General features: G+C 46.9%; 1 protein-coding gene across 4 annotated transcripts in view; it reads right to left on the bottom strand.

Moving 5' to 3' along the window:
- The window catches only part of EIF1B (eukaryotic translation initiation factor 1B), a 182,604-nt gene that overhangs the window by 118,426 nt on the left and 36,973 nt on the right, over positions 1 to 27,205 (bottom strand). For 2 of the 4 annotated variants that reach the window (XM_060685978.2, XM_087894137.1), the window contains exons 3-4: positions 23,003 to 23,104; positions 21,499 to 21,864 (exon numbers count right to left, since the gene is read on the bottom strand). In XM_060685978.2, coding sequence (XP_060541961.1) covers positions 21,820 to 21,864; positions 23,003 to 23,104 — 147 coding nt within the window. In that variant the 3' untranslated portion in view covers positions 21,499 to 21,819. Of the gene's footprint in view, positions 1 to 21,498; positions 21,865 to 22,489; positions 22,575 to 23,002; positions 23,105 to 27,205 lie in introns of those variants that run through there. The other 2 variants (XM_060685979.2, XM_087894138.1) reach the window with 2 other exon arrangements.

Raw genomic sequence — 27,205 nt, 5'->3', positions numbered from 1 at the left:
ACATTTTGCCGCCTCGTGTCCCTGGAAGCGGAGTGGACCGCGCAAGCCTGTTCCGGAGTCTCGGCGTGACCAGCCGGGAAACGGGCCAGGCCTGGCCTAGGGGAAACTCTGGGTCAGGCACGTGACCATGCCCCGCTGGAGTCGGCGGCTGTGGACTGTGAGCCCCCTCGGCACCTGATTTTGAACACCCGGGTGTTGTTGGCTAACCGGTCGGAGGGGCTCCAGGCGCACGCGCTGGTGGACTCGGGGGCCACCACGAACTTTATGGACCAGGCCTTTGTGGCCCATTACAAAGTCCCCTTGCTTCCAGTGGACCCTCTGTTGAGGGTCGAAACTATAGATGGGCGGGAACTCGTGGCGGGGCCCATCAAAACCGCTACCCAGCCCTTGCGCCTCGCCATTGGGAACCACGAGGAGGCGATCCAGTTTTACGTAACGGCGGATCTGCACTATCCCTTGGTCCTGGGGATGGCCTGGCTTCGGGCGCATGACCCTCAGGTGGCGTGGTCAAGAAACGCCATCTCGTTCCCGAGCCTGCAGTGTGTCGACCACCTTCGCCACACCTGCGACAGCCAGGACGTCTCTGCCCCAAACGTCTCCTTGCCTCCAGAGCTGACGCCCTTCGCCGACGTGTTCAGCGAGAAGGAGGCGGACCGCTTGCCCCCGCACCGACCCTACAACTGTGCAGTGGACCTAATGCCCAGCGCGCCCCTGCCCTCGGGACGGCTGTACTCCATGTCGGAGCCCAAGCTGGCCACCTTACGGGACTTTCTGGAAAAGAACCTGGCCCGTGGGTTCATCCGGCCTTCGACCTCCCCGCTCTCGGCCCCGGTCCTCTTCGTTAAAAAGAAGACGGGGGACTTGCGCCTGTGTTGCGACTACCGGCGCTTGAATGCCATCACAGTGCGAAATCGCTACCCCCTGCCACTGATCCCGGAGCTGATGGAGAGGTTGCGGGAGGCCTCGATCTTCACTAAGCTCGATCTCCGAGGGGCCTACAACCTGGTGCGCGTGAGAGAGGGGGACGAGTGGAAGATGGCGTTTGGCACTCGGTACGGACACTTCGAGTATACCGTCATGCCGTTCGGATTGACCAACGCCCCCGCGGTCTTCCAGCACTTGATGAACGATGTGTTCCGGGACATGCTGGATCGGTTCGTGGTGATCTACTTGGATGACATTTTGATCTATTCCTGGACCCCGGAAAGTCACCTCCAGCATGTCCGCCAGGTCCTGCAGCGCCTGCGGGAGCACCAGCTCTATGCGAAGTTGGAGAAATGCTACTTCTTCCAGACTTCCATAGAGTTCCTCGGGCACATCATCACCCCCGAGGGCATCGTGATGGACCCGCGCAAGGTGGAGGCCTTGCGCAGTTGGGAACCCCCGCGTCGGGTGAAGGACGTCCAGCATCTGTTGGGATTCGCCAACTACTATCGGACCTTCATCCCGGGCTTCGCCACCCTGACCTTGCCGTTGACCCAGCTCCTTCGGAAGAAGGTCCCGTTCCAGTGGGGGCCCCCGCAGCAGCAGGCCTTCGAGGTCCTCAAGCAGGCCTTCCTCACGGAGCCAGTCCTGAGGCACCCCAATCCACACCGTCCGTTCGTGGTGGAGACGGACGCGTCCAACGTGGCGATTGGGGTGGTGCTGCTACAGGCTCCGGTGGATGGCGGCACTCTTTTTCCCTGCGCATACTACTCCCGGAAACTCAACCCTTCCGAGCGCAACTACACCATCTGGGAAAAGGAGTTGCTGGCCATCAAGGCCGCATTCGAGGCTTGGCGACATCACCTCGAGGGGGCCCGACCCCAGGTGGAGGTGCGGACGGACCATCGGAACCTGGAGCACCTCACCACGGCCCGGAAGTTGAACCAGCGGCAGATCCGGTGGTCGTTGTTTTTCGCCCGGTTCAACTTCCACGTCACATACATTCCGAGCAACCTCAACCAGAGGGCGGACACGCTATCCCGTAAGCCGGAATACTTTTGCCCCAAGGACTCCCTTCCCCCCTGGACGGTGCTGCCAGCGGACTCCTTGGCCGCGGTCCAGGAACCGGTGGACTTGCGGGCTCAGATGCTGGAAGCGCAGCGACGGGACGACTGGTCGCAGCAGCGGAGAGCGGACGTCGGCCCCGCGTCCCCATGGACCGTGGAGGAGGGCTTGCTCAGACACCGGGGTCGGCTGTACGTGCCCACAAGTCCGCTCCGAGCCCTCGTCATAAACCAGTGCCATGACAACCCCGCGGCAGGGCACTTCGGCTTCTTTAAGACTTTGAACTTGGTGACACGGACTTTTTGGTGGCCTCGGGTACGGCACGACGTGCAGGCCTACGTGACGTCCTGTGTGACGTGCCGACAGGCCAAAGCCACGTCCGGCCCCCCTCCTGGACTCCTCCAGCTGCTGCTGACACCGGAGAGACCGTGGGGAGCCATCTCCATGGATTTCCTGACAGACCTGCCCCTGTCCACTACGTACACGACCGTCCTCGTGGTGGTGGATGCGCTCACGAAGATGGCACATTTCATCCTGTGCCGCGGCCTGCCCTCGGCCCGCACCACGGCTCGCCTGTTCCTGCAACATATCTTCCGCCTCCACGGCCTGCCGGACCGGGTGGTTTCGGACCGCGGGGCCCAGTTCACGGCCCACTTCTGGAAAAGCCTGATGGCCGCGCTGGAGGTGCAGGTGTGCCTGTCGTCGTCGCACCATCCGGAGACTGACGGAGGCACGGAGAAGGTCATCGGCATACTGGAGCAGTACCTCCGCTGTTTTGTCAACCAGCAGCAGGACAACTGGGCCGAGTACCTTCCCCTGGCGGAGTTCGCTTTTAATAACTCCCGGTTGACTCTACCCCGCTCCATGCGGCTCCACCCTGTTTTTCATCGGTCCCTCCTGGTCCCTGAGGCCCCTGCGAGCCATCTCCGCCGCCCGCCGACGCCTGCCCCTCAGCCACAGCCGACGAGGACGACGCCTCGACGTACGAGGTGGACAGTATCCGGGACTCCCGTTGGCTGAAGGGGCGCTTCCAATACCTCATCGCCTGGAAGAGGTACGGGCCCGAGGATTTCACCTGGGTGGATGCGTCTGCCGTTCAGGCCCCTGACCTGGTGCAGGCTTTCCACGAACAGTTCCCGTCCCGACCCCATCCCGACCGTCAGACCCGGGGGAAGGGCCCTGCGGTGGGGGATAGTGTTGTGGCCCCGCCCTCTGAGCCTGTCCCATCGGAGGAAGAAAGTTCCGAGCATGAGGAAGAGAAGTCAGCCAGGCCTCCCTCTCCAGGCCCCTCCCCTCTGGCATTGTCTCAAGTGCCGGCGGAGGGAGAGGAGACAGCTGGTTCGGATCAGAGTGATGAAGGAACATCATTCCTGGATGCACGCCTCCAAAGGCTTGATAAACGTTTGCAGCAGGCGTGCTAGGGATTAGAACTGAGTCACTGGACCACACCCCAGAGACTATATAATAGAGGGTGGTGGTCAAGGATCCTTGTGACGAACAAAACAAACCTTAGGTAGTCACTAAAGCCTCGTCTAGAACTGCTGAGAGAAAGATTTAAAGTGTCGGACATTTGGACTCTTGAGTATTTATCTTTCTGTTTTACTTTGAAAATAAAGTCACTTGGCAGACGGTGTGTCTATCGCTGCCAAGTGGGAGATAAGACCTGGGTGCGTTCCAAAGTGTTTCCTTAATCCTCGACTGGCTGTGTTGGTGTGTGTGTGGGTACGGGGACAGATCAGGCTGGTTCCCATAACAAAATGAACAGAAGTGATTGGTGGATGTAATTGGTCTGTGGGTGACCCATAGGGAAAGGGGGAACTAACTATGCTTGCTTTGAGCAAGAAACCCAGAGCCGGTTTCGCTTCTTCTGTGCCAATGTGGTTTATTCAGTAAAGTTTATACTCTTGGTAAAATAATGTCTCAGGAGTTTCTTTTACTGGATTCATCAATTGGACAGTTGACACACAGAAATACAAACAAAACCACAAAGTAATGCAGTTTTTTAAAAAAGCAACATGATAAATGATCATTGGATAAAATGTACAGTTCAGTTAAAATTATCAATATGTATTTCAAAACGAAAAGCTAAGCCCAAAACCTTCTTTTGGCAATAGTAACAGAGGAAAACTTGGCAACCTTCTTCAGTAAAAAGTTTGAAAATAGGAAGTGGCATATTTTTTCTTCCACCATATATGCTAATTCAAACCACCCTGGGTCTGGATAATAGTTTCTAGAAATAAATTTTATGGACCGAATACTTTACTGTGTTCCATATATTGTCTAACTCAAATCTGTTCTTGCTTTAGTTCTAGAAAAACCCTGAAATATCAAGACTGGTGTACTGCAAGGGAAGAAGAGAAACTTCCCTGAGTTTCTGAATACTGCATAATCACAATTTAATATCTTCTTGAATTTCATTTCTGCTTTGTAGGGTATTAACTATCCTACCACTGCTTCATCTAAATCATTATTAACATCATTAAGTAATACAAAACTCTGTACAGAATTTTATGATACTTGCACACCAGTTATTTATTTATTTTTATTTTATTTTACTTCAATTTTATATACCGCCCTTCTTCCTAGGGACTCAGGGCGGTGTACAGCCAAGTAAAAACACATAAATACATAATACATAATAATACATAATAATACATAAATTAAGAACAGATTAAAAGGAAATATCTCAATTTGGCCCAAAATTTAAAAAGACAAACGAATTTAAAATAATTTAAAAGGATTTGTTAGGCCAGCCCGGCTTGTTGGAAAAGGAAAGTTTTAAGGGCATGGCGGAAGGCACGGAGGTCTTGGATTCTCCTTATCTCTGGGGGCAGCTGATTCCAGAGGGTGGGAACCCCCACAGAGAAGGCCCTCCCCCTGGGGGTCACCAGCCTGCATTACTTGGCTGATGGCACCCCGAGGAGGCCCTCTCTGTGGGAGCGCACGGGTTGATGGGAGGTCGTCGGTGGCAGAAGGCGGTCTCGAAGATAACTAGGTCCTATGCCATGGAGCGCTTTAAAGGTGGTAACCAACACCTTGAAGCGCCCCCGGAAGACCACTGGGAGCCAGTGCAGCTCACGCAGGAACAGTGTTATGCGGGAGTGCCATGCAGCTCCCATAATTACCCGCGGGCCGCATTCTGGACCAGTTGGAGCCTCCGGGTGCTCCTCAAGGGGAGCCCCATGTAGAGAGCGTTGCAGTAGTCCAGGCGAGAGGTGACAAGGGCATGAGTGACTGTGCACACGGAATCCCAATCAAGAAAGGGGTGCAACTGGCGAATCAGGTGAACCTGACAAAAGGTCCCTCTGGCAACAGCCATCAGATGTTCCTCCAAGGACAGCTGTGTATCCAGGAGGACACCCAGATTGTGCGCTCTCTCCACTAGGAGGTCTTAATATACGACCTTACCAGTATTCGATCAGATTCGGTGAGACTGGCCCTCCAACCGCTCTCCAGGCGTCTTTTCCGGCACTTCATCTCCCTCAGCTCCTCAGTGAACCAAGGAGCCGCGAGGGATCGACACCGGGTCAGAGGCTGCAAAGGCACGACTCGATCTAAGGCTCTGCTAGCGGCCCGATCCCAGGCCGCCACCAGGTCCCTGACCGAGTCATGTGCTAGAACCTCAGGAAATGGCCCAAGCTCCATCTGGAATCTATCAGAATCCATCAGGCACATAGGGTGGACCCTCTTGTAGGCTCCGCCTCCCTGCGGTGGGGTGTAGCGGTTCAAAGATCTAGGCGAAGGAGCGAGTGGTCAGACCATGACAAGGGTTCCATGTCTATATCCCTTATAACAAGACCACTCAACCACTGGCCAGAGACAAAAATCAAGTCCAGAGTGTGACCCCCCCTGTGGGTGGGGCCATGAACTAACTGGGTCAGGTCCATGGCCATCATGGAAGCCATGAACTCCCGGGCCATCTCAGACGTCTCACCAGCGGATGGCAGGTTGAAATCACCCATGACCATAAGCCTGGGTGTATCAACTGCCACCATGGCTATCACGTCGAGTAGCTCGGGCAGGGCCGTTGCCACGTGGCAGGGAGCCAGGTACATGAGCAACAGGCCCATCTGAGCCCCATGACCCCATCTCACAAAGAGGGTTTCACATCCGGCAATCTGTGGCACAGTGGTCTCCCTCGGACCAAGACCTTCTTTAATAATAACCGCCACCCCCCCCGCCCCTCCCCTGGGCCCTCCGCTGATGGAACGCTCTGAAGCCTGGTGGGCACATCTCAACCAGGGGGACCCCTCCCTCCGGGCCCAACCAAGTCTCAGTAATAGCTGCCAGGTCCGCTCCCCCCTCCTGTATAAGATCATGGATGAGGGGGGCCTTATTAACCACGGACCTGGCATTGCATAACATCAGCTGGAGGCCCAGGTCCTGAGTATCTAAGCCACCTAGTATCTGAATGGAGTCTTGGGGACCGGGGCGTGCAATTGCTCTCAAACAGCGAGTGCGTGCCCCCAACACATGATATGGTTCCCTGCTCCCGCCATATCTGCCCCTCCCATTCACCGTGCTGATGGAAAATTCCTCCTCCGGGTGGTCCTCCAGCCCCTCCCCAATCCCTCGACTTCCCCCTCCAGACTGTCCCCCTGTGCCGGGCTCGGCTCTGACCTTAGTGGGTTCGTCCCCCCAAACCCCTTGGTCTTCCTACCGGTTCCCCTTAAAAAATCATTATTCCCATCCCTCCTCCCGGGTCCCCTTAAAAATTTCATTAAAAATTTGCGTAGAAAACCCCTCAACCCCCTCTTCGCTGCATGCCATCTCTTGGGGTTCCAAAACCCATCATCAAGATAGGCCCTCGATAACATGGAGGGCCAGGCCCGCGAGAGGGGGGAGTCTCGCAGTGCGAAGAGATCAGCGGATGAATACATCTTAAGGTTCCAAAAAGTCTGTCTGGGGAAGATGGAAAGAGGCCAAGGATTCTTAATGATGGTTTTAAAAAGTCCAGGGGAGAGAGTCCACCATTTCGGCCGGGGTCAAACCGGACTCCACTGTCCTCCCACGACAGTGGAGAGGAGTCTCAGGCAGCTGTGCCAGAAGGCAATGACCCGGTCACCCTCTCATGGTGACCAGTGTCAGCAGGTCTTATACAGTGGCAGCTGCAACAAAGATGACTCCCTCGGTGCCCCCGCCCAGGCTCACATCTCTCCTCACAGCAAGAGGTTAATGTCAATAGGGCCGATGGAATTGCTGGAAACCAGAGGTCAGCTGTGGGCATACAAGGACCTATTAAGTCCAGGTGCAAGAAAAATCTGGTCGGGGAGATAGTAGTCCAGGCCGCGCCCACAAACCAGGCCGCGGCAAAAAAAAGAAAGAGGGAAGAAAAAGGGGTGTGTGTGTGGAGACAAACCAAGAGGGGGGCGGGACAATCCACGCCATCTTCCAGCTTTTCCCAGCTCCCCCAGTCTCCACCAGATCTTCTTCCCCCCCTTAACTCCCAAATCTTCAATAGAGCCTCCAACCAGAGAGCTCCAAATCGATGGTTTGCACTCTCTCCTCCACAGCTGACGATAGACCAAGTTTGTAAAGGTCTAGATTCAAAGAGATTCAGGCAGGGCCTTGCAGTCCTCCCTCAGCATCGCCCCAGCGGGCAGCATTTTACTCGTCGCCACCGCAGCCCTACATCACCGTCGCTGCTGGTAGCCCCGAGCTTCCCTTCGGGGGGGGATGCTCCACCATCGCCACCGTGCCCCCCCGTTCTGGCCCTTGCTGGGGGACATCGAGGCGAAAGAAACGCCGCCCCAACGACGTCACCGCCGCTGCTGGTCTGGTCGACCATAAGTTTTTCCGAGGGGGGGGCAGCGACCCTCCAACACTCCATCGCCATCGCCACCACACTCCCACCCCCTTTTCGGCCGTCACAAGGGGACCACTGGGGAGACGCCAAGGCAGGAAGCACCGCCCGGCCAAGTTAGACAAGGAACCATTACAAAATCATTTGGAATATGATTTTTGACCCACAGAAAGTATGCACTTAATTATCATACCATCCTGCTTCCACTTAGCAAACCTACTAATCAAAATATACTTTTGTCAAATAATAATTGATGGCTGATCATCAAATTGTATTGGTCCTCTTATATAAGCTAATTGTCAGCCCTGAAACCATTTTTTCTTCAGGGCTGCCACAGCAGTGGCTGGGTGAGCTGTGGGAACAGAAGGGGGGAGGTAGAGATAACAAGGGTTTTGTAACCATAATAAAATTCTTTCCCCTGGGAACCAAGGATGTCTCGCCAGGTGCTGGGGAGGTGTAGACGGAGACCAACTGGAGTTGGGACGGTGACTGTGATAGACATGTGGATTGGGGGGGAAGAACTTTGACTTTAATTTGGGTGGGGAAAATGTGGGACTTTCAGAATCGGGTTTTTCCCAGATGTGCAAATATGACATTTCTAATAAATTTATACTTTGAGGAATATGCCTGCCTTGGAGTTTTGATTCTGTTGGGGGTGTTACTTGGAACCCTGACATTAATCTGATTTTCTTTTTAAAATGATCAAGCACTGTGGGGCTGCTGTCCGGGGTCCTGAGTTCCGGCCACATTCCTGGGCTACCGGGTAGTGGAAAGACTCAGGGAAGATGGAGCCTCCAATACTAGCGAAACCGTGACCACCAGAAGAATGATGGGAGGCAGTTCAGGGAGCATTTGCGGGAGCATCTCTACCCCGCGGTAGCTGAAGTGGCAGCAGCAGAGGCCAAGCTCTGGCAGGGTGCCTGGTCCAAGAAACAAGCATCCTGGCCGCTCGCTCAGATGGATCCCTCTCAGTGGGGTGATGGCGTGGGACTCCCGCCACCCCAGGAGTTGGTGAAGGGCCTAATACATCAAGTACCATATCAAGCCGAGATAGACACCTTCTCAACAACCACCCCTTCGTCTGCCTCCCATGGACTAGATTCCCCCTGGATAGACATTCTACCCCAGCCACAAGTGGGTCCAATGCCAATGGATGCCAGCGCCTGCTCCACAGCCGGCCTCTGCTCTGCTGCCAGCTCCCCCACACTTCAAAGCCAACTTTGATGGGACGCCTGAAAAGCTGGAGTATTTCTTAAACTGGATCTAGTCCCATCTCAACCACTATGGGGGTCAGTACCAATCCGATCAGGAGATGATCTCAGCCATTGCTGACAACATGGACGGGAAAGCAGCTGAGTGGATAGCCCAATTACACGATGAAGAAGCCCCTGAACTGGATGATGCTGATGAATTCCTACAACTGCTAAGGACCTGTTTTGCCCTAGCTACTGACCCCAAAGAACGCAGCACACACAAAGTCTGTACAAACCTTAGTTTACTAATTAAGGAGTACTAATGAGCTTTCTTAGTAGTTGTTCGAACACAAGTACAGTTTAAATCAGTCTTTTCTGAACAAGGGCTGTTAATGATTCTTGTTGGCTGTTAACTTCATTAACAGCCGACAAGAATCCAAAGAATAATAACTCAATTCTGAGGCACAGTATTTCAGATAACCATAATCTTACTGTGGTTGGCAGAATGCCCAGAAGCAATTTGCAAGAAAACTGACAAGAGAGAAGCAAGAGCCGATCAAATGTTTCTGGAATCAAGACGCGAAGGAATATGAACGAAGTTGTTTCCTGCAAATTGCATCAGTCGTCGTCCTTCCTTAAATAGACTATGGGAGTTGCCAATTGGCCCCAAGCCTTACTCTCGAGGAGACCTCCTCCTGAGGAGCCACTCCTGCCTTTTAACAGCTCTGCGCGCTCGTGCATCGAGAAGAAGCACCTCCTCTTCTTCCTCTTCACTTATGGGAGCTTCTGAAGATTCTGAAGGCCCTGGCTGAATCTCCACCTCTGGCACCACATCTTCTCCAGCCTCTTCATTGTCTGACTTGAGTGCCAGTTGCACAGGCTGCTCGTGCATCACCACACCAGCCTCCTCGCTGTCAGAATCAGCTACTAACTGCACAGGCCACTGACGGGCCAGAACAGGATTCGATTCAAAGACACTGCCCAGGGACAGGAGGCAGAGGCTGAAATCAAGGATCTAAAGCAAAGGGGATGGCCCATGAAGGAACTGGTCTGGGAGTTCCAGAGAAAGGCAGGGAAATTAAGAGACTGGCTGAAATGCCTCTTCATCCACCATTTCAAAGAGGCTCTGGGCCAGGACCTCCAGCAAGCTTGTGCCTTTTGAGGGGTTCTCGATCGCATACAAGAGTGGTACTGAATGGCAGTGGCTATGGACCATGAGATCCACCTGCACTGGAAACCCACGCCAGAAAAGAAGCCTAAGCGACCCCTGGGATGCCGAACTAATGTGAAGCAGCCTGACGAACTGAGACTGACCTCCACAGCCGCCATCAAGTACTTCAGGTGCAGACAGCAGGGCCACCAAGCGTCAGAGTGCCTGGACTGGCACCCATCCCCAGGCACAGACCCCATCTGGTCCCAAAGGAAAGAGGACCCCACATAAACCACTGGACAAAGGGAAACTTGCTCAGCAAGCCAAGGAAAGGAAAAGAAAGATGGAGGGATGAGGCTCTGCATAGATTTCCATGAAATTAACGCAATATTCATAGAAAACACCTACCCCCATCCCTAATGAAAGCCATGCCAAGTCACCTGGAGAAGGACAAGATGTTCACCAAACTAGACCTAAGAGAAGAGTATTACCAGGTGCGGATCAAAGAAGGAGACAAAGGAAACTGCCCATTAGGGAGATTTCATGCCATTCAGACTACAAGGAGCTCCCACCATTTTCATGCAGCTGATCAACAAGGTGCTGCATGAGCACCTATATAAGGGGGTCTTAGTCTATCTGAACGACATCCTTATATTCACTGAGATGGTGGAGGAGCATATCAAGTTAATGTGACAGGTCTTGAAAAAACCCCTAGCAGTAAAACTGTATGCGAAGCTGTCAAAATGTGAATTCCACAAGACTTCCCTAGACTACCTGGGTTACCAAGTGGACCTGGGAAAGGTAAAAGCAATGCTGGACTGGCAGCCTCCATGCACCCGCAAGCAACTCCAGAGTTTCCTGGGGTTTGCCAACTTTTACAGACAGTTCATCCCAGCCTTTGCTGAGGTGGCTTTGCCCCTGATGGAGCTGCTAAAAATGGGAGTGGCCGCTCCAAAGCCTCAGCCTAGCCAACCACTGGATTGGTCCTTCGATTGGCAGCAAGCATTCAAGAAGTTGAGCAGGCTCTTCACGGAAGAACCAATCCTTCAGCACCCCGACCCCGAGCAGCCTTTTGTTGTTCAAACCAATGCTAGTGATGTGGCCATAGCAGCGGTACTCTTGCAGCAAAACCCCCAGGGATAACTCCAACCCTGTGCATAAGTGTCCAAAAAACTCAGACACGAGAGATGGTGGGCAGTGTGGGAGAAGGAAGCCTACACCATTAGATGGTCTCTCCTCTCTTGGCAACACTTTCTTGTAAATGGTAAGGTACCATTTGAGGTTTGGATTGATCACAAAAACCTCGAGGCCGTAAAGACCCCCCGAAAACTGTCTCCCAAACAAGTCCGCTGGGTGCAGTACTTTAAGCAGTTCAACTTTGAGCTGAAATACTACATCCCCGGGGGGGGGGAGAACTTGCTATGGATGCCTTGTCAAGAAAGCCGCAGTTTAATAGCTGCCGGGAGGAGGTAGTTCATGTGTGAACGCCATGGTGGAGCAGTGCCTCAGGTGTTATATGGACTACCAGCAATCCAACTTGGAAGACTTGCTGCCTTTTGCGGAGGTGGCATACAACAATGCAGTGCACAGTAGCGCTGGTTCCAAGTCACCAGCGGGATGGAATTTGTCCCCATGCCCAAGCTGCCCAGAGAGCCGGTCTCGGCCATGACCCTGGCAGAGTGGATGGAATTGCTAAAGCTGGGTTGGGAAAATACAAAGTGAGCTCTAGCGGAAGCGGCAAAGTCATATAAAAAGCAGGCAGACAAGCGCTGCTCCCCACAGGCTCCCTTCCAGGTGAGAGATTTGCCTTATTTTGATCTTTGAAGAGGCTTAATGAAAGCTAAGTAAAATATTATCCTAAACCAAGGATAATTAGCTATCTATTCAGCCTTCTGCTTGAAAAACAAGACTTCTAACAAATTAAGCTTGTTAATCTCTTCAAAATCTGTGTATCAATTTATCTTCTAATTTCTCTAAAACAGAGCATTTCTGAAAATGATAGAAGTTTTCCATTTCTCTATGGAAAGATAGAGGGATTTGCCCCCCCAAAAAGGGGGGGATCTAAAACAAACCTGGATGTAAGGGAGAGAGCAGAATGCACATGCACAGAGATAACTTCTGATCTTCTGTTGAGCATCCCAGGAAGCCCATATATTTTATTTATTTGTTTGTTTTTTATTACATGTATTGCTGCCTATCTCACCATGGGGTTTATAATAAAAAGGAATAAATTAAACAAATGTAAACAGAAGTAAAATAATAGAAACATAAAATCAACAATGAAAATTAATACAAAGAGAATACATCAATATGATAACAAAAAGATGGATGGTGGAGAGCAGAAAGCAAGGTGGGTGGATAACATACTTTGTGGATAACAACAAAACTTTGAGAATTTGTGGAGGAAAAAAAATCTACGATGTATTTTTCTAGAATAAAAGAGATATTTATTTTGTTGAAGCTATCCGTGTGAAATTAGCCATTTGGTTAGCTTGAATTATATTCAGCAATATTGCTATGGAGTTCAGATGCTTTCTCTGTTGTCTCTATTTTCTCACTGAGTGTTTAACCTTTCTGCTTATGTAACAAGCTGATGGGCCAAAATGTCTTCAGGGAATGTATGTGATATTTTCTGCCAGATTAGCTAAAATTCATGAGCAACTCAATACATATAAGATTAGCTATTGGCACCAGCACATGGAAAATAATATTTGTAGTTTAGGACTTAGCTGTGGGGTCCTTGGTGCTCTCTAAACTTGACTGTTGTTCATATTTCATTACCAAACTAGATAACATCATCAGTACTAGTGCTAGACAAAAGTGCTAGATTAGCACGGATGATGTTACTTAGCTTGGGTAATGAAACTTCTATAAGAAAATAACCAAGATGACAATGTGGGAAGTACACCCCAAAAGGCTGGTGCCAGAAACCTCAAAGCACCAGAAACCTCAGAAAACAGTGCCAAAAGACTCAAGCCAGCTCTTCCCCCTTTAAGAAAACCAAGAAGCATCAGCTGAAAGAAAAACTCAGAGCAGCCCTGCAGTTACAAAAGTAACAGAGCTAACAACAGAAATACTTAAATAGAGCCATTAAGATAAGGGGAATCAGGCTAAAAATAACTCACCAAGGCAAAACCAAAACTCCCTTTTTCCTGCCTCTGATGGGATTAACCTTTAGGACAGGGGTTGGCAACCCGCAGCTCTGGAGCCACATGCGGCTCTTTCGGCCCTCTGCTGCGGCTCCGTTGGTGGACCTCACCATGGCTGGCCCCGCCCCTCCCCTCCCAGTCACTCCTCACTTGGCCTGAGAAGGTAAGGGCAACAGTGGGGGATGGAGACTCGCTCCATATTCCAGAGCGGGAGCAAAGAGTTCCACAGCAACAGCATTCCGCCTTCATGGCGGTAAATTTGCGCTTAAGGCAGCCCTTGACACTTTGGGCTCGGAGCTGTAAACCACTTCGGGCTCGGAGCTGTTGCCACCTCCATGGCCTGCCCGCTGCTCTCACAACGCCTTGTGCAACACAGTGAAATTTAGCATGCTTCACAATGGGGGAGACGGGGTCCCCTCCTCCTCCTGGAACCCATTACGATGTGGAGTGACAATGCAACCCTGCCCCACTTGCCCCTGGCAATGGCAGTGGCATGGGCTGGGCCAGTGTGTTGGGGCGGAGAGCAGGTTGCATGTCTACCTGAATGACCAAGGCGCATCCAGCACCAACAAGGGCCAGAAGAAGGATTTTTATGGGCTTTGCTGTTGGAGGTTTTATCTCCACTCCCTTCCCAGGTATTTGAATATCTTGTAAGATGATGCAATCTTGCCCAGGTTTTATATGAATAGTTCAGTCCTGCAAATGCTTTTATAGAAGTTGCATTGGCTTTGGGGTCCTTTTTGCCTTAGATTCTTTTTGTTTTTTTTGAACAAGTTTTATTTAAATAAAAAAAAAATTTCTTCACAAACATATTTTATGAACAGAGTATTGACCGGGTCACATCTTATACAATTTATAACATAGTTACATATTGATTTTTATAATCTATTCCAATCTTCTTCTTTTTTTTTCCAAATACAATTTACATATTTCAATTTCTGCCCTAATATTTTTTTCCTACTTTTTAATTTTATCTTAATCTCTTCTTAATACATAATTGTATGTATTAATACATATGAACGGTACATATGAAGGGTATCATCTGCCCTTCAAATCCTAATTTCTTAGCAGGGGTGAAATGCTCCCGGTTCAGACTGGATTGCCTGATCCGGTAATGATGGCGGTGGGTGGTTTGGAGAAACGGTAGCAAAAATCCCTGCCCCACCCATGCCCAGCTGAGCCGCGCAATCATCAGAGGCTTTTTTTTATTTTTAAAAGCATTTTTTCTACAACCTCTTTGGCCCAAAAAAATGCTTTTAAAAGTAAAAAAAAGGCCTCTGATGATCGCACGACTCATCTGGGATCGTCAGAGGCTTTTAAAAGCATTTTTTTAACAACCTCTTCGGCTGGAGTTTGTAGAAAAAATGGTTTTTTTAAAAAAAAAAAGTTGGCCACACCCACTGTCACATTACCTCCCCCACCAAGCAACGCCCACAGAACCAGTACTAACAAATTTTACATTTCACCACTGTTTCTTAGCATTACTTCAATTATCTTTTTTTTTTTAATAGACTTTATTGAGATTTTTTACAGAACAAAAAGGAAAAAAAATGAGAAAAACAAACAAACAAAACAATCATTCAAACAATAACATAGAACACATAAATATAATAAACATTTTTCAATTTGTATCGGATATGCAGTGTTTTAACTATTTACATAAATAATACTTGTTGATATTTTGACTCACTTTTAACCAATATTTAACACACCTTTGATCTTTCTTCCATTTTATCATGCAACCACTTGTACCACCTTTCCCACACCATATAGTATACTGACTTTTCATCATTTAATTCATAAGTTAATTTAGTCATCTCTGCGCACTCGAGTATTTTCTTAATTGTAAGCTCTTCTGGTGGTTGAATTTTCTCTTTCCAAAACTGTGCATATGCCAATCTAGCGGCTGTAATTATATGGATAATTAAATGTGTCATTTCCTTTCTATATGGCTTCTTTATTATTCCCAGGAGGAAAATCTCTGGTGTTAGTTCAATATCTTCCCCAATTATTTCGTGTAACCATCTCCTGATCTTACTCCAATATCCTTTCGCTTCCGGGCATGTCCACCACATGTGAAAGAAGGTGCCTTGGCCATGGCCGCATTTCCAACAATTGGGATGTATATTGGGATATATCTTCGCTAGTCTGGCCGGGGCTAGGTACCACCTATGAAGCATTTTGTAATGATTTTCCTTATATGCCACCGCTCTAGTCAATTTAAGATTTCTATTCCATGCCTCCATGCCTCCTCCCATTCCCCGAAATTTATATTGCACCCTATATTTTTCTCCCATGCAATTATTTGATTCTTTGTAACATCTTCAAACTTCTCATCGCTTAGCAGATAATTGTATAATTTTGCCAGAATCTTTTTATTTGTTCCCATCAGAACTTTGTCCAATCCATTTGGTCCCGGTTCTATACCATATTGTTCTTTGTCCCTCTGATATCTGGATTTTACTTGTGAGTAGGTCCACCAATCTAAGGTTATTCCTTGCTCTCGTAAGGTATCATTTGGTTTAAGCCTCCCTCCTTCGTCTAGAATATCTTTATATCTGGCCATTTTCTCCCTCTCCCACCTATTTGGGTGAGTCAGGGCCTCCATCGTTGAGAGCCAATTTGGGATTTTCTTGTAGTGTTTTTGTCTGATCTGGGTCTATGTTTGTATCAAGGAATCTCTAATTTTATGTCTATGGAAATATGTCTTCTTTTTCCTCTCCATTTCCCAGATGTGGGCGTGCCAGCCTTTTTGCAAGTCATGGCCTTCTAGAGTAAGAATTCTCGCATTTTCCAGGGTGATCCAATCTCTTATCCAAACTAGCTTGGCTGACCTATAGTATGTTTCCCAATCCGGGAGTCCAAATCCACCTATATCTCTTTTGCCTCTTAAAATTTTAATGGAAAATCTCGGTTTTTTCTCCGACCTTTCGAGGAACTTGCCTGTTCCTCTTGGTTGTCCGAGGTGCCTCTCCTTCTTCACCATCCCTACAGGATGGTTCCAGTCCAAAGACCCCCCCAACAGCGATTTGTCTGGCTGGATTTTCGCAAGGCTTATCAGAGCTCATTATTTTCCAGCCAGTCTCACCGCAATGCTTCCAGTTTCTCCTTTTTGCCTTAGATCCTGATGAGACTGGTTGTGGAAAGGGATTTATTCCCAGAGATAGCCTTAGATTTTATAAAGTATTTATTTATTTATCAAATCTAAATAGCCATTCAGCTCACCAAAGGTGACTCTGGGTGGCACACAACGAGATAAAACTATATAAAAACTATAGATGTGAAACATAAAGATCCATATTAATAAAATATTAATATTTCCTGCTGCAGTCTATCGGGCAGCGAGACCCAGGTAGAGATGAGGTGCCAGAGAATCAGAATCAGAGAGAGAGAGAGAGAAACAGAGAAAGAAAAAGGTGAACAACATTTTTACAGAACTATAGATACATTGAGGCCTTTGAGGCAGGAGGCGAGGTCGAGTGTTACATGGGGTGGCTGGGAGGGGAGGGATGAGACATGGCTGAGGGTGACTGGGGGTCATGTGACTGGGTGGGAGTGATATCGAGTTGGCCACTCCCATTCAGGTTTTGTGGCTTCTTTTCTGGGGGAAACAGATCCAAATGGCTCTTTCGAGTGTTCAAAGTTGCTGACCCCTACCTTAGGACAAGAAAACACAAAGGCCCAGGAACAGGATTAACCCAGAAAAACAGGAAAACAAAACCCAGGGCAATCAGAAATACAACAAAACCCATCAAGCTGCAGGAGCTTCAAAGGGGAATTAAACATAAAAGGCCAAGATTCACACTCCCAAAGCTGCTTGCAAACCAGGAATGCTCGAGCTGTGTCACTTTTTGCTTCTTGCCTTCCTACATTAAAATAATTCCACTGCAGCTGGCTTCTGCATCCATTTCTTCTCAATGTCTGTGGGGTGTTCCAGCTGGGAACAGACTTTGTCTTACCTGAACATCCATTTTCGGTGTGCTGCGCAAATAATCCAAGCGTGGATTATCTCTCATCTATTTGCCAGAGACTGAGTGTAGATTTTCTTCTTCTTTTTTTTTTTTTTTGCTGTTGATCACGCCTCCTCTGCTTGGCTGAGCTTCAGTTTATTTCATGAAGGCATAGTCATTCAGTGCAACTAAAAAGGAAGCAGAAATAACCCACCCTGGGACCCTGGGCAGGAAGCCAAAAGGGCGGGTTGGATTATCTGTATAGCGCACCAAAAATGGATGCCCATTTTCCAGTGCGCTGCTTGGATAATCCAAGCATGGGATATACCCAAAATCAAGGACACTGGGCGGGAGGCTGACTGACCTCTGGGCACTGGGTGGAGTGTACACTCTGCAACATCCGTAGTCCAAAGGATGCCTCAGGCGGGGCATAGTGGTCCAATTTGTAATGTCTTATAAATGGTAACAATGACGACAAGGTGGCCGCCCTTCAAATGTCACTGACAGAAGCCTGCGTAGCCTAAGCTGCCATAGTGGCAGCGCTCCAAGTACAGTGGGCCAAAATTTGTCCCAGTAAAGGCTGAGCCTCGAGCTCATATGCTTTCGCAATACATGCCTTCAACCAACGGGTCACTGTAGCAGACGAAACCTTCCTGCCCATTGATGAGGGGAGAAAAGACACAAAAAGAGTTTCAGCCTTCAAAAGGAAGCTGTCCTTTTAATGTACCTGTGGAGGGCCCTCCTAACGTCCAAGGTGTGCCATCTTTCCTCCAGGGGATGGTTAGGAGCTGGACAGAAATCTGGCAAAATGAGCTCCTGGGCCCGGTGAAACCAGAAGTTTACCTTGGGCAGGAGGAGGGATCTAGCCGCAATACAACTCTGTTTGAATGGAAAATACAGAGGTCCTTTCGTTCAGACAAGGCCGCCAATTCAGTTATCCTCCTGGCAGATGTAATTGCCAGGAGAAAGGCGACTTTGAGGGTCAGGAACCTGAGGCTGATGGAACCCATCGGCTCAAAGGGCGAAGCCATAAGGGCTTGAAGGACCAAGGAAAGGTCCCACATCGGGTAGCGGTGGACCACAGGTGGTCAGAGATTGGTAGCCCCCTGAAGGAAACTGCGAACCCTTGGATGGTGGGAGAGAACACGGTGAGTCACAAGTAAGTACAGTACACAAGGCTGCAACCTGCCGGCGAAGGGTATTGGGGGCCAACCCTTTGTCCAGACCCGCTTGCAGGAATTCAAGGACCTCAGGTACTGATGCTGACATAGGATCCATGTGTTCCTTGGAACACCACAGACAGAAGGATCACCAAGAAGTGTCATAAATCTGATGTGTCGACGCATGCCTGGAAGCCTGTATAGTCTGTATCACCTTCCCTGAAATATTATCTTTCCTCAGGAGGATCCTCTCAAGTGCCAGATGGTCAAGTGGAGCCATTGAGGCTCTGGATGGAGAACAACTCACTGGCTGAGAGAAATCCTGTCCTGGGGAATCCTCCAGGGTTGGTACACGGAAAGGCTCACCAGATCGGTTTACCAGGAACGTTGTGGCCAATGGGGAGCAATCAGCAGCAACTCTGCTCTTTCGTCTAACATCTTGGGAATACCCTCAGGATTAGTGGGAATGGAGGGAATGCATATAGCAGTCCCCGAGGCCATGAGCTTCTAAGCACATTGCATCCTTCTGCCCCCGGGCTCGGAAACCGAGAAAAAACCTCAGATGTTGTGTGTTTTCCGGCCGGGTGAACAGGTCTATGATCAGTAGACCAAATCTCTGGGAGATCTCCTGAAATATCTTCGGATGAAGACATCATTGTTCAAGTTTGTCAACATTTTTGGATCCCGAATTTGTCTCCTGAAGTGTTGGCTATTCTTGCCAGTTTAGTATCATCTGCAAATTTGATGAGTTCCCTTTCTCATCTAAGTCATTTATAAAGATATTGAAGAGTACAGGGCCTAAGATCTGCTTTTTTCCCCCTTTCTTGATGATGGGAATCACATCAGCCCTTTTCCAATCCTTGGGTACTTCCCCTGTGCTCCAGGATTTTTGAAAGATTTGGTACAATGATTCTGAGATAACATCTGCCAGCTCCTTCAGAACTCTGGGATGTAATCTGCTAGGTCCCAGTGATTTATATTCATCAGGGTGAGATAGGTGTTCTCTTACCATTTTCTTGCTTATTTTAATTTTTATTTCTGGTTTGTCTTTTACAGTAGCTTTTTTGGGCTATACGTTGGGCTATAATTTATAATAAAGACTGGTGCAAAGAATGAGTTAAGCAGCTCTGTTTTCTCTCTTATTCTCCCGTATTATGTCACTCTGGATCTTAGAAACTGATTTTAAAAGAATCAAGTGTAGCCTCCTAATCATGGAGATGCCCAATCAAGCATAGAAGATATGACACACCTTCATCTTTAATTCTGCTTCCACACATTTGTTATATAGACATTATATCTAAAACCTGGCCCTCAGGTTTAACAATTCCCAATACTGATTTAAACTTCTTGGCCAGTTATATTTTCAAAATGGGAATGAAGACAGTATAACATTTTTTTAAAATCTGAAGGGTTCTAAAAATACTCAGTCTTCCAATAAAAAAATGGAAAGATGAAAGATCTGAGTCAATTTTCAATGAAGCACTGGAAAACACTGATGCTGGCCTCAAAGTAAATGGTGTTCAGATCAACAATTTAAGATGATACAGTTCGCTTGCCAGTAAGCATGACCTTCAGCTCTTCATCAACAGAGTCTCAGAAATATCTGAAAAATATGGCTTGAAGCTTAACACCTCAAAAACCAAGATAATGGTCATCAGCAAACAACCCATTAATTTACCACTGATAAATTTGAAGGAATACCACTAGAAAAAATTGAAAGGATCACGTACCTCGGCTTTAATTTACATGAAAGCTGGGACATGATCAGTGAAGTAAAGACAAGCATAGAGAAAGCTCAAACAGCATTCTTCAAAATGAAAAAGGTCTTCTACTGTCACGACATAAGCCATGAAGTGAAAAACTGAAAATCAGGCTTGTCAGATGTTACATCTTTTCTATCCTGCTCTAGAGTTGATCTCTGACAGAAAATCACTTGAAGAAACTAGAAACATTTGATTTACAGACAGCTGTTACGTATAAACTGGGTTAACAAAATCAGAAATGAGGTAGTGATAAGCCGCCTGGGAAAGCAAAGGGAAATCATCAAAGCCATTAAAAAGCGAAAGTTAGAATATTTTGGACATGTGATGCGACACCCAGAAAAATACAGCATCCTTCACTTAATCCTCCAGGGAAAGATTGAAGGCAAACAAGGTCCAGGCAGAAGAAGAACATCATGGCTTCAAAACCTAAGGGACTCAGCAGCACTTTTTCAGGCTGTTTCAAAAATAGGATTGCCAACATGATCGCCAATGTCCGATGATGCGATATGGCAGGAGTAGGAGTAGGAGTAGGAGTAGGAGTAGGAGGGGGAGGAGGAGGAGTAGGAGAAGAAGAAGAAGAAGAAGAAGAAGAAGAAGAAGAAGAAGAAGAAGAAGAAGAAGAAGAAGAAGAAGAAGAAGAAGAAGAAGAAGAAAAATCTGAAGAGCCACCAGCAGATTACTTCCCTAGAGAGTGACAGAATATGATCTAGCAGATCAAAAATTCAACTTGGAACATATGATTTCCTTTTGACTTTGGACTCATCGGATACCTATTCAACTAGACGCATATGGCCCGTGAGTCACCAGTTGGACATCTCTGAACTAGATCATTCATCCATTGGTTGTTTAGGATGTAGGCCTTTTTCTTCAAGCAGATATCTTCTATATCAGACGTCTCTGTCACATTTCTTAAGAATAAGACTAACAATCCAAATTTATTGATATGGTATCAGTAGCAAAAATAACAGAGAAGTTTTGTTAGACATATGATATGCTTGCAGTAGTTGTCTGAAATATGGATGTGCAAAAGCATCTGATGCTAACTATTCCAAGTGTAAGACTTCATGTAACTCATACATACATACATACATACATACATACATGCGCACACCCATTGCAGAACTGCTGTTATTTATTTATAATGAGAATTTTGTAAAGCCTCACATCAAAATGGTTTGAGTTCTTGGACACCCTATCTGGGAATGAATTCATAGCAAGCCCCAGCAATGCAACATTTCTTCAGTATTAATTAGAGTTAATATAATTCTCACACAACATACAAGGAATAGCTAATAGTTTCTATTTGACTATTAAGTAATATTGAAAACTTGAAATATTGAAAATGGTTAAGATAAGAGAGTTTATTTAAGCTGCAACACACATGGTTTTAATACATTTAAATCAGATGAAAAATAATACAATGAACAACCAAGCAGTAAAACATTTCCATTGGAAATGCATTAAAATTCTTAAGCACTTCTTGTCACCATCTTACTGCAGTTTTCTTAAGTGTTTCTAATCTACAACCCATACCTTTTCTGTAATCATGCAAAAGCAAATCAGAGCTTGAATGGGAAGTCCATTTACTATAAACAATCATATTTCACAGAGTACTACACTTGGTAAAACAAAATTAGAGTTCTTCAGGTATGTACACACATTTCAGAAGCCGTGAACTTTCAGTTGTTCTTCCTTAACAATGCCAACCTACAGAAAATATACAAACATCAATAAACCCTTGGGAGTTAGGACTAGAAATGTCACATAAAATAAATCCACATATTAATTATGTACAATGATGAGCTACTGAGATTGGTATAAAATTACAGCAGTTTTCAATTTACAAGTCAAGCTAGAGAACCCTCAAATGTTTCCTTAAAACTTCCCACAATAAAATCTTAACTGGTCAAATATAGGATATCAATTGTGACATTTAGAAAAGCAAATGTTAGAGGCAAGTTGTTACACTAAAATCCTAAAGGGGAAAACAATTCAAGAAGCGTGGGAAACACTGAAAAATATTATCATAAAAGCCCAGTCCAACACAATACCACTAAAAAAACCCTGCAAGAAATCCAAGTAGAAACCAGCATGGTTGCATAAAGATCTCTCCAATAAGCTGAAAGACAAAAAGGATAAGTACAAAAAATGGAAAGAGAGAGACATAACTAAAGCAGAATATCAACCGATAGCCCGAACCTGTAAAGACAAAGTCAGAAAAGCAAAGGCTCAGAATGAACAAAGACTTGCAACAAAAGTCAAAGATAATAAATTCTTCAATTTATTAATAACAAGAAAAAAGTCAAGGAAATAGTAGACTCGCTAAAATTACCAGTTGTCTGCAAGAAGTATAAATCCTTCCATTCCCCACTATCCAGTCAGAGCTGAATAAGCTTCTTGGGAGAGAAGTGAAATGTCTTCAAAGAAAAAACAGAAAGTTCAGTTGCCTCTTGAAAAAAGCACCTTTCGGACAACTATGACCTGGATGACTGAGAATTTCCATAGACATTCATCACTGGAGGTTTTTAAGAAGAGACTGGACACTTGTCTGAAATGGTATAGGATCTCCTGATTGAGCAGGAGGCTGGACTAGAAGGCCTCCAAGGTCCTTTCCAGCTCTATTCCGATTCTGATTCACTTTTCCATTTAACCTCATGATTCAGCTCTTTATCGATTTAGAGAAGACAATAAAGCTCATTGTTGGCAGAGTGACTCACGAAATTCTATTTTATTATCAGACTCAAAAACAATTTTCAAGTATTTGTTTAATTTAAATGAGCTACGTGCATTTTAATATTTGAGTCAGCTGTATGTATTGAAAGAGTTGTAACATCTCATCACTCACCTCTAAAAGGAACTGACAAATGTTCTTCCTCTGGTCACCCTGCAACTGAATAACTTCCCCGTATTCAGGATGTTCAATCACAGTACCATTACAAGCAAATTTCTGCAGAAAAACATTACTATATTCAGTGGCAACAAATTGTTTTTCAGGTACTTGATGTTATTTCTATTATAGGTAATCCTTAACTTATGTAGAAAGTTAGCACCCACCCATCTCCTAGAATGAAATATTCTAGGAAGTATTAAAAAGGCAGAATATTAAACGTTTTTAAAGACAAAGCAGCTCCCTGCAGTTCCCTCACCCTCCCCACTTCAGCTCCAGGGCGATGGGACCTTCACCCTCAGGACATGATAGGATTAGCTTCATTACCTCATCACCCAGCAAGATTCAACCAAGCCTGGGACTCAAGACAACCTACAAAGTTACCCCTGCATGGCCTCATGGGAGTCTGATCACCAATCAGAATACATTTCTTACACAGGAAGAAGAAACTCCAAGGCAGGGCCCAAGAGAGGGTATAAATCAGTGGTGAAATCTGAATTTTTTTATTACCAGTTCTGTGGACATGGCTTGGTGAGCATGATGTGGCTTGGTGGGCGTGGCAGGGGAAGGATACTGCAAAATTTCCATTCCCACCCCACTCCAGGGGAAGGATATTGCAAAATCTCCATTCCCACCCCACTCTGGGGCCACCCAGAGGTGGTATTTGCCGGTTCTCCGAACTATTCAAAATTTCCACTACCAGTTCTCCGAACTGCTCAAAATTTCCACTACCAGTTCTCCAGAATCTGTCAGAATTCTGGATTTCTGCTGGATTTCACCCCGGTATAAATCTCCCGCTCTCTCTCACCCATGTGCTTGATTGCACGGGATCTCAAAGCATGTGGTCCTGTCCACCATTAAACCATCTTTCCAAACACACCTCCCATGTTTCCAGTATCTTTCTACCCACTTGGAACTGAACCCAGATGGATATTTCTTCCAACAATTTGGCACCCAGAGATGGGACTCCAAGCTAACCTGACCAATGGACCTGGCCCAGGTAAGGCTCCCTTGCTGGCAGCAGATCCACTGAGTCTATGGGTGAGTTTTCCTGGACCTTGGTCATTTGGAACAAAGGTTTTAAAGGGGTTTTGAGTGTTGAGCTCAAAGGCTGCTTGGAAAGAAGGTGAGTAACCTCTAAGTCCAGAAAAGTGTGGGAAATGTGTGTATGCTTGTGTATGTGAGTGAGGGGATCCTTCTCCCAATCACAGATGAATCTTGCTTCCTCTGTGTGTTCTACCAAGAGAGCCTGGAAAGTATAGGAAGTCAGGCCAGAGCACAGGACCTTCTGTTAGGGAAAGGAGAGAGTGTGTGTAGAAATGGAATGGAATAGTGAATAAGAGTTAAACTTGGGCAAGTAGCTGGGAAGTCACTGAGCAAAGCCCTAAAAGGAGGGGGGGTTCCTTACCTCTGGGAAGCAAGTAGAGGTCCCCCTGGACTTTAGTGAGTCCGAAAACTGAGGCAGGAAAAGGAAAAGGGCCAGGGAAAGAGGTGCCCATACTCACTGCGGGGAGCAGTGGAGTCCTCCCGGACCCCTTTTTGGTCTGCAAACCGAGAGCGGAGTTCCCTCAGAGGAAGGGTCCTTACTCTGCAGAGGGAAGCAGAGTCCTCCCAGACTCTTTTTGGTCTGAAAACTGAGATGGGGAGAAGGGGTTCACTAGGAAGCCCAAGATTCACCAGGACCTGGCAGGGCCGAATTGAATTCCTACATCAGAAAGGCATACATAGAATACTCTAGCTCGGGTGTTGGCAACCCGCAGCTCCAGAGCTGCATGCAGCTCTTTGGGGCCTCTGCTGTGGCTCCCTGTCCTATCATTGGCTGGCCCCACCCATTGCCCTCCCCTCCCTCGCCTGATCTGGGAAGGTAAGGGAGACAGCGGGGGATGGAGAAGTGGCCAGGCCTGATTCTCCAGCACCTCATTCTTGTGGAGCTTCTTCTGGCCCTTGTTGGTACTGGGCATGCCTCAGTCACTTGGGGAGATGTGCAACTGCTCTCTGCCCCGAGACACTGGCCTGGCCGCAACCGACGCCGGGCTTGTTAAAACAAGGGCTGGCGGGGTGGGAATGGGATCTGGGAGGATCAGGGTGGATAAAAATCAATGATTTTTTAAAAAAATTTTTAAAAAATCAGATTCTTTTTATTTAAATCGGATTTTTTTTTATTTAAATCAGATTTTTTTTTATTTTTATTGAATTTATTTTAATAAAAAACTTTTGGGGTAAAAATCTATCGTAAGATAGTTTTCTATTTAAGATACATAAATAATTTAGTTTATTCAGCATGAAATGGAGCTTAGTTATTGTGAGAAATAAAGAAATTAGGGTTATTCCTGTAAAACAATATAGCCTAAGTTACGCCATTTTAAAATCATGTTAAGGCCTTATTTTACTCTGTATAACCTGAGTATATAATTTAGCTGACAGTTTAAGGAGTGTGAGAACAGGATGTGTGGTTCCTGTGTTTTTAGAGGAAGTTGTGTTCTTGAGATGTCCAGGTCGGCTTGACCTCGTTAAGAAAGGGAAGTGCGTATATGCTGATATACATGTGTAAGCAATATTTTTAAGTAGGGTATTTTTATATACTGGAATTATGGGGACTTTCCATAATGGGAATATCATGTGTTCATCTATTATATAAAGTCTGAAATTGTACTCAAGGGACATGCTTGTATCCTGTAAGATGTAACCTGAAAATTGTATAAAAGACGGCGAGAAAGGATGGTAATTTGCTCTCTCACTTTGAGGGGGACCTTTGCAAAGACATAATTAATAAATAAACTGTATTCTTGTCTTATCTCTCAACTCTCTGTCAATTATTTTCTGGGTACAGGCATTTCCTGTGTATCACAATTGGCGCTGAACAGGGACTTGAGGACCTTTCGTCGGGTAAGCAAATAAATCTAAAAAAGCGTGCTAAACACTGTTTTGGTGTTAAGGTTTGTTTTCTTGCCGGACGGGAGCAGCTTCTCTAATTAACCCTGGGACGGAGACTTGGAGATCAGGACAGGAGACAGGAGGAACGTTCCGGGGGACTGCACTGGGAGTGAGTATACTTTTTCTCTCTGGGGTTTTTATTAGGTGTGCTTAGTGTGTGTATGAGTGTGACAGTATGGGGCTTTCTTGGAGTAAACGTAGTGAAAATACTAACAATGAAATACCCTCTATTCCTCCAATATCACCTTTAGAGGAGTTGTTAACTCAGTGGACAGAGGATTGGTTGAAGGTTTATACTAAACAGTTGGATAAGGTGGCTATGATTAATTACTGTACAAGAGTGTGGCCGAAATTTATCTTGATAAAGCCTAATTACAGGTGGAGTAAGTTTGGGGAGTCTGACCCGTATTGGATCAATGCCTTGAAGAAGGTATTGGAAGGCAAGAAACTAATTTCTCAGTTGCCATATGTTGAACCGTGGTTTCATGTTCAGTGGTTTGATCCCTTTCCACCCAGGGATTCTAGAGTGTTGTATGGGGAAGAGGAGGGAGAGAAAAGGTGGGATCCTTTGGCTTATGCTACATGCCCACCTTTACCTCCTCCATATAACCTGAATGCTGCTGGGGCAGTGGGTGGCTTAGCTGGGGCAGCTGCTGCTGGGAGCAGTGGGGGAGTACCTTCAACAGCTCGGCGATATCAACAGATAAAGAGGGAGTCGGAAGAATTGCCAACACCGGTAAGACCTCCTTCCCCTCGTAGGACACGTCTACAAACTAAGAAAATGTTGCCTTTGAGGGAGATGCCAAATGGTTTAACTGGTGCAGGCCTCCCAGTGACAACGTTTGTAAATGTGCCTTTAACATCTTCAGATTTGAGAAATTACAAGAGTAATATGCCGTCTCTACAAGCGGATCCAATTAAGTTGTCAGAATCATTGGATCTGTTCTTGGGGCCCAATTTGTATACGTATGCTGAGTTACAGCATATATTGGGTTACCTGTTCTCCCCTGAGGAGAGGTCACAAATACGGAAGGCGGCTATGGCCTATTGGGATAAGACCCAGGTCGGGGCCGCTCAACCCGTGGCTGCAGAGACAAAGTTTCCATTAGCAGACCCTGGTTGGAATAATAACAATGCAGTCGACCGGGGGCAAATGGAGGACCTGAAGAGGATTATACTTCAGGGAGTTAAGACAGCTGTACCTCAAGGAAAGAATTTGACTAAAGC

Source organism: Pantherophis guttatus, chromosome 4, assembly GCF_059756535.1.
Source record: "Pantherophis guttatus breed Tessera chromosome 4, ASM5975653v1, whole genome shotgun sequence".
Lineage (NCBI taxonomy): Eukaryota > Metazoa > Chordata > Lepidosauria > Squamata > Colubridae > Pantherophis > Pantherophis guttatus.
The sequence above is the reverse complement of the archived record's forward strand: the minus strand, read 5'-3'. Positions and strand labels throughout refer to the sequence as shown.